We start from the raw sequence: 7,926 nt of genomic DNA on the forward strand, positions 1-7,926 counted from the left end.
AGAGTGACACTGTTATCAACAACACCTCCTCTATAGTGACGCTGCTATCAACAACACCTCCTCTATAGTGACACTGTTATAAACAACACCTCCTCTATAGTGACACTGTTATCAACAACACCTCCTCTAGAGTGACACTGTTATCAACAACACCTCCTCTATAGTGACGCTGCTATCAACACCTCCTCTATAGTGACACTGTTATCAACAACACCTCCTCCACAGTGACGCTGCTATCAACAACACCTCCTCTACAGTGACACTGTTATCAACAACACCTCCTCTATAGTGACGCTGCTATCAACAACACCTCCTCTATAGTGACACTGTTATCAACAACACCTCCTCTATAGTGACACTGTTATCAACAACACCTCCTCCACAGTGACGCTGCTATCAACAACACCTCCTCTATAGTGACGCTGTTATCAACAACACCTCCTCTATAGTGACACTGTTATCAACAACACCTCCTCTATAGTGACACTGTTATCAACAACACCTCCTCTAGAGTGACACTGTTATCAACAACACCTCCTCTATAGTGACGCTGTTATCAACAACACCTCCTCTATAGTGACACTGTTATCAACAACACCTCCTCTAGAGTGACACTGTTATCAACAACACCTCCTCTATAGTGACGCTGTTATCAACAACACCTCCTCTATAGTGACACTGTTATCAACAACACCTCCTCTAGAGTGACACTGTTATCAACAACACCTCCTCTATAGTGACACTGTTATCAACAACACCTCCTCTAGAGTGACACTTATCAACAACACTAATCTCACTCCCTGCCGGATTGACGGAGGCGGCGTCTCGGAGGACGCCATTCCTCCTGAAAACCCCTCGACACAACCACCTAACACTCGAACACAAACCAGTAAAACTGTTAGAGACTCACCTGATCATGCACATTAGACAGGTGATGAAAACCAGTAGAAAACCCAAAGAACAAAAACAGTTCAAAACTCTGCGCCACTCGCACATCCACCACCACCACTAACGCTCACCGGAAATGGGAAGAAAGGAGAGAGAGAGAGGTGAGGAGGAGAAAGAGAGGAGAGGAGGAGAAAGAGGAGAAAGAGGAGGAGAGGAGTGGCAACATCACCTGATCGTCTCCTAAAAATCCTGGAAATGATGCGACCTTTAATGAGAGAGTCGACACAGCCGGCTGAGACACAAATATTTATTATTATGAATGATTATGACATCTGTCGTCATAGTTACACACTTTGATTTATTGTATTGATGACACGCTCAGTCAATGATGTCACACTGAGTCTCACCAGCACACGGCAGCGAGTAGCCAATCACAGGATGAGACACAAACTGTCTCTCATTGAGACGAGTCCGACAGTAACCATGGAAACAGTCCAGACAGATCACATGACGCTCTGAACATTGGAAGACCAGGACCACAGCCCTGAGAGACAGACGGGGGGAGAGAGACAGGGAGGGAGGGAGAGAGGGAGAGAGACAGGGAGAGAGACAGGGAGAGAGACAGAGAGGGAGACAGGGAGAGAGACAGGGAGAGAGACAGGGAGAGAGACAGAGAGGGAGAGAGGGAGAGAGAGACAGGGAGAGAGACAGAGAGAGCGACAGGGAGGAAGTTACTGTGTGTATACTGACAGAGGATGTGAGGGTCTTACTGTGTGTGTTACTGAATGTTACTGTGTGTGTTACTGTGTGTGTTACTGAATGTTACTGTGTGTGTTACTGAATGTTACGTGTGAATGTTACTGTGTGTGTTACTGAATGTTCGTGTGTGTTACTGTGTGTGTTACTATGTTACTGTGTGTGTTACTGAATGGTCTGTGTGTGTGTGTTACTGTGTGTGTTACTGAATGTTCGTGTGTGTTACTGTGTGTGTTACTGAATGTTACTGTGTGTGTTACTGAATGTTCGTGTGTGTTACTGAATGGTCGTGTGTGTTACTGTGTGTGTTACTGAATGTTCGTGTGTGTTACTGTGTGTGTTACTGAATGTTACTGTGTGTGTTAATGTTCGTGTGTTACTGAACATTGAATGTTACTGTGTGTGTTACTGTGTGTGTTACTGAATGTTACTGTGTGTGTTACTGTGTGTGTTACTGAATGAACTGTGTGTGTTACTGTGTGTGTTACTGAATGTTACTGTGTGTGTTACTGAATGTTACTGAATGTTCGTGTGTGTTACTGAATGGTGTGTGTGTTACTGTGTGTGTTACTGAATGTTACTGTGTGTGTTACTGAATGTTTGTGTGTGTTACTGTGTGTTACTGAATGTTACTGTGTGTGTTACTGTGTGTGTTACTGTGTGTGTTACTGTGTGTGTTACTGAATGTTCGTGTGTGTTACTGTGTGTGTTACTGAATGTTCGTGTGTGTTACTGTGTGTGTTACTGTTACTGTGTGTGTTACTGAATGTTACTGTGTGTGTTACTGTGTGTGTTACTGTGTGTGTTACTGAATGTTACTGTGTGTGTTACTGGAGTTCGTGTGTGTTACTGAATGTTCGTGTGTGTTACTGTGGGACTGAATGTTCTGCTGTTGGTCATAATTAGGTACGAGGGCCACAGAGAGTGTGTGTTACTGTGTCTTACATGATGAGGTCGGATACAGGGACGTCACACTGTTTCATGTAGAACTCCTGTACGGACACACACACACACACACACACACACACACACACACACACACACACACACACACACACACACACACACACACACACACACACACACACACACACACACACACACACACACACACACACAGTGGAGACACTACATCTCCCAGAATGCCACTGGATGAATTGACGTTAACAGACACACTGAACTTCGGACGGCCCTTACCGCTTCGTTACTGTGACAACCGTCTGATTGACACAAGCCATGGGACGCGACCGGGAGGGAGGACGTCGTCCCAACAGGACGGACCCTGAGAGGACACAACTGATACTGTCAGGGACATCACCTTCACCTTCATCATATCATCTTATCTATCTATCTATCTATCTATCTATCTATCTATCTATCTATCTATCTATCTATCTATCTATCTATCTATCTATCTATCTATCTATGTGTGTATTTTTTTTTTTGACTAAAACACACATATATTTATTTATTTATTTATATATATATACATTTTTTTTTTATATATATATATATATATATATATATATATATATATATATATAAATCTTTTTTTTATATATATATATATATAAATAAACAAATATATGTGTGTTTTTGGACTAAAACAGACTCACCCTGCTGATTGTCAGAGTTGTTTGTCTGCAGCTGCTGCAACGCACTCTCAGCTTTCCCGGTTGGATCGACCTACAGCTCTTACAGTACACAAAGAAAGTACTGCAGGTACGCACACCTGTACACACAAGTACACACAATCAGTGTACTACTACTGATTCATGAAGAGTACTACTTAAATACTACTGTAGTACAGACATACCGCAGGAGCACTTAAATACTACTGGGGCTGTGCTCCCTGAATGTAGGGTTACTTGTGGTTCTCAAAAAGTACATCAACCAGAACCTTTAGTTATCAGGCTCCTCTTCTGTGGAACCAGCTTCCAGTTAGGACTGGTTCAGGTCTATAGTTAGGACTGGTTCAGGTCTATAGTTAGGACTGGTTCAGGTTTAGTTAGGACTGGTTCAGGTCTATAGTTAGGACTGGTTCAGGTCTATAGTTAGGGCTGGTTCAGGTTTATAGTTAGGACTGGTTCAGGTCTATAGTTAGGACTGGTTCAGGTTTATAGTTAGGGCTGGTTCAGGTTTATAGTTAGGACTGGTTCAGGTTTATAGTTAGGGCTGGTTCAGGTTTATAGTTAGGACTGGTTCAGGTCTATAGTTAGGACTGGTTCAGGTTTATAGTTAGGGCTGGTTCAGGTCTATAGTTAGGACTGGTTCAGGTTTATAGTTAGGGCTGGTTCAGGTTTATAGTTAGGGCTGGTTCAGGTTTATAGTTAGGGCTGGTTCAGGTCTATAGTTAGGACTGGTTCAGGTTTATAGTTAGGGCTGGTTCAGGTCTATAGTTAGGACTGGTTCAGGTTTATAGTTAGGACTGGTTCAGGTTTATAGTTAGGGCTGGTTCAGGTCTATAGTTAGGGCTGGTTCAGGTTTATAGTTAGGACTGGTTCAGGTTTATAGTTAGGGCTGGTTCAGGGCTGGTTCAGGTTTATAGTTAGGACTGGTTCAGGTTTATAGTTAGGGCTGGTTCCAGGTCTATTTAGAGTTGGTTCAGGTTTATAGTTAGGACTGGTTCAGGTCCAAATTTAGGCCTGGTTCAGGTCTATAGTTAGGACTGGTTCAGGTTTATAGTTAGGACTGGTTCAGGTCTATAGTTAGGACTGGTTCAGGTCTATAGTTAGGCCTGGTTCAGGTCTATAGTTAGGACTCGTTCAGGTTTATAGTTAGGACTGGTTCAGGTCTATAGTTTAGACCTGAACCAGCTCTAGATATGCTGCTATAGGCCTAGACTGTCGGGGGACTACCTAGGATACACTGAGCTCCTCTCTCCTCTTCTCTCTCTCCATCTTTATGAATTAATGTCCCATTTATGCACATTACTGGGAGTACTGAAATACTACTAACGTACTGACATACTGCATGGGTATTGAAATACTACTAGGGTATTGAAATACTACTAGAGTACTGACATACTGCAGGAGTACTGAAATACTACTAGAGTACTGACATACTGAAGGGGTACTGAAATACTACTAGAGTACTGACATACTGCATGGGTACTGAAATACTACTAGAGTACTGACATACTGCATGGGTACTGAAATACTACTAGAGTACTGACATACTGAAGGGGTACTGAAATACTACTAGAGTACTGACATACTGCATGGGTACTGAAATACTACTAGAGTACTGACATACTGAAGGGGTACTGAAATACTACTAGAGTACTGACATACTGCATGGGTACTGAAATACTACTGGAGTACTGACATACTGAAGGGGTACTGAAATACTACTAGAGTACTGACATACTGCAGGAGTACTGAAATACTACTAGAGTACTGACATACTGCATGGGTACTGAAATACTACTAGAGTACTGACATACTGCATAGGTACTGAATTACTACTAGAGTACTGACATACTGAAGGGGTACTGAAATACTACTAGAGTACTGACATACTGCATAGGTACTGAATTACTACTAGAGTACTGACATACTGAAGGGGTACTGAAATACTACTAGAGTACTGACATACTGCATGGGTACTGAAATACTACTAGAGTACTGACATACTGAAGGGGTACTGAAATACTACTAGAGTACTGACATACTGAAGGGGTACAGACACTGTGGCCAGATTAACTGACCTTTCAGACTTGCAGCCTGAACCTCCTCTGTCACCTCCTCTGCTCCTCTGTCACCTCCTCCTGCTCCTTTCTCTCCTCCACCATCACTCCCCTCAAGAATCACCGCCAAGCCGGAGGAGGTGGAGGAGGTGTGAGCTGAGGTCCAGCCTGGTCAGAGCATTCTGCTCGTCCTCCCTCCCGAATCAGGCGCTCCTGCAGGAGGAGAAGCTGGGAGGGGGAGGAACCAGATTTAGGGAGGAGGACATGGATGGTACTCTGCTCTGGGAGGTCACAACCCTGAGAGGAGAAGGAGAGGAGGAGAGGAATAGAGGAGGAGAGGACGAGAGGAGGAGAGGAGGAGGAAAGGAGGAGGAGATGGGGAGAGGACGAGAGAATGAAGAAGTTAATAGTAAATATAACAAGAAAAAGTATCAAGGAGGAGGTGAGCACTCCACCTCCTTGTGCTGTAATTCTTTGTCTCTTCTCTCAGTGGCTCCTCCTCACCTGCAGTGTGAAGGAGCTCCTCAGCTCCCTCCCAGCAAACAGAACCCTGAGGAGCTCCGGACGGACTCCCTGCTGACTCCCCACCAGCTCCTTCAGCTGCTCCACCCTCGCCTCCTCCTGCAGCTCCACCGGCACACCAGGCCCCAGGTTGTACCTGAGAAGAATACAAGTAGTACCCGAACACTGGAAGAATACAAGTAGTACTTTTACTGAACACTGGAAGAATACAAGTAGTACTTTTACTGCAGGAACACTGGAAGAATACAAGTAGTACTTTTACTGCAGGAACACTGGAGAGGAGCCACAAGTAGTACTTTTACTGCAGGAACACTGGAGACACACAAGTTGTACCACAGTAGAAACTCGGTAGAACCAACCACAGCAGAAGCACTAGCCCAGAGTAGAACTCAGTAGAACCTGGTATATTAGAACAGTAGAACCTCGGTAGAACCTCAGTAGAACCTCAGCAGGGCTCAGTAGAACCCTGGTATAATTGAACAGAGTAGGACCTCGGTAGAACCTCAGTAGGGCTCCAGTAGAACTCAGTAGAACCTCAGTAGAACCTCAGCAGGGCAAAGTGCTAGAACCCTGGTATAATTGAACAGAGTAGAACCTCGGTAGAACCTCAGTAGGGCTCAGTAGAACCTCAGTAGAACCTCAGCAGGGCTCAGTAGAACCCTGGTATAATTGAACAGAGGAGAACCTCAGTAGAACCTCCAGTAAGGGCTCAGTAGAACTCAGTAGAACCTCAGTAGAACCTCAGCAGGGCTCAGTAGAACCCTGGTATAATTGAACAGAGGAGAACCTCAGTAGAATCCTCAGCAGGGCCTCAGTAGAACCCTGGTATAATTGAACAGAGGAGAACCTCAGTAGAACCTCAGTAGAACCTCAGCAGGGCTCAGTAGAACCCTGGTATAATTGAACAGAGGAGAACCTCAGTAGAACCTCAGTAGAACCTCAGCAGGGCTCACCTAACATCAGTCGCTTCGTCCTTCAGTCTCCATTCGTGTTTATGTGCCGACCGCCGTGCACTCTGGGTGTTGTAGTCCTACGCCGTGCACTCTGGGTGTTGTAGTCCTAATGCATGCACACCAGCGTTGCAAACCCGTGATAAAACTACAGCGACGTTAGGCGGAAATGACGTCGAGGATCGGCATCGGAAGTTATTGATATGAATGTTAATAAACTAGTTTCTCTTTGTTTCCTTTGAGCCGCTGGACGCACACACGCGCACACGCACGCGCACACACACGCGCACACGCACACGCACCGGGACGTTGGCTCTCTCTCGGACACTCAGGCGCGCGTCCGGATCGTTGGACCCGGATGGAGGACCACAGCGTCCTGCAGCGGACCCACAGACCCGAGACCATGGTGAGACCCGAGACCCGAGACCCCGAGACCCGAGACCCCGAGACCATGGTGAGACCCGAGACCATGGTGAGACCCGAGACCGAGACCCGAGACCCGAGACCCCGAGACCATGGTGAGACCCGAGACCCCAGGAGACCCGAGACCCCGAGACCCGAGACCATGGTGAGACCCGAGACCATGGTGAGACCCGAGACCCCGAGACCGCGAGACCCCGAGACCATGGTGAGACCCGAGACCACGAGACCATGGTGAGACCCGAGACCACGGTGAGACCGAGACCCGAGACCCGAGACCATGGTGAGACCCGAGACCAGGTGAGACCCGAGACCTCGAGACCCGAGACCCGAGACCATGGTGAGACCCGAGACCCCGAGACCCGAGACCTCGAGACCGAGACCCTGAGACCCGAGACCATGGTGAGACCCGAGACCCCGAGACCCGAGACCATGGTGAGACCCGAGACCCCGAGACCATGGCGAGACCCGAGACCCGAGACCATGGTGAGACCCGAGACCCGAGACCCGAGACCATGGTGAGACCCGAGACCCGGGAGACCCGAGACCATGGTGAGACCCGAGACCATGGTGAGACCCGAGACCCCGAGACCCGAGACCCCGAGACCCGAGACCATGGTGAGACCCGAGACCCCGAGACCCGAGACCATGGTGAGACCCGAGACCATGGTGAGACCCGAGACCATGGTGAGACCCGAGACC

The 7,926-nt window shown here is 47.0% G+C and overlaps 1 protein-coding gene across 1 annotated transcript; it reads right to left on the minus strand.

Moving 5' to 3' along the window:
- Nucleotides 1-1,117: 1,117 nt before the first annotated feature.
- Nucleotides 1,118-5,990, minus strand: LOC129116199 (E3 ubiquitin-protein ligase parkin-like; the record flags this gene model as incomplete). Its single annotated transcript, XM_054627205.1, is given in 8 exon segments — nucleotides 1,118-1,180; nucleotides 1,296-1,432; nucleotides 2,853-2,926; nucleotides 3,261-3,376; nucleotides 5,354-5,484; nucleotides 5,486-5,511; nucleotides 5,513-5,629; nucleotides 5,837-5,990. Coding segments are annotated over 8 exon segments (818 nt in total), but the record flags the coding sequence as incomplete, so codon positions are not given.
- Nucleotides 5,991-7,926: the final 1,936 nt, after the last annotated feature.

This window comes from Anoplopoma fimbria, unplaced genomic scaffold, assembly GCF_027596085.1.
Source record: "Anoplopoma fimbria isolate UVic2021 breed Golden Eagle Sablefish unplaced genomic scaffold, Afim_UVic_2022 Un_contig_12956_pilon_pilon, whole genome shotgun sequence".
NCBI classification, from domain to species: Eukaryota; Metazoa; Chordata; class Actinopteri; order Perciformes; family Anoplopomatidae; genus Anoplopoma; species Anoplopoma fimbria.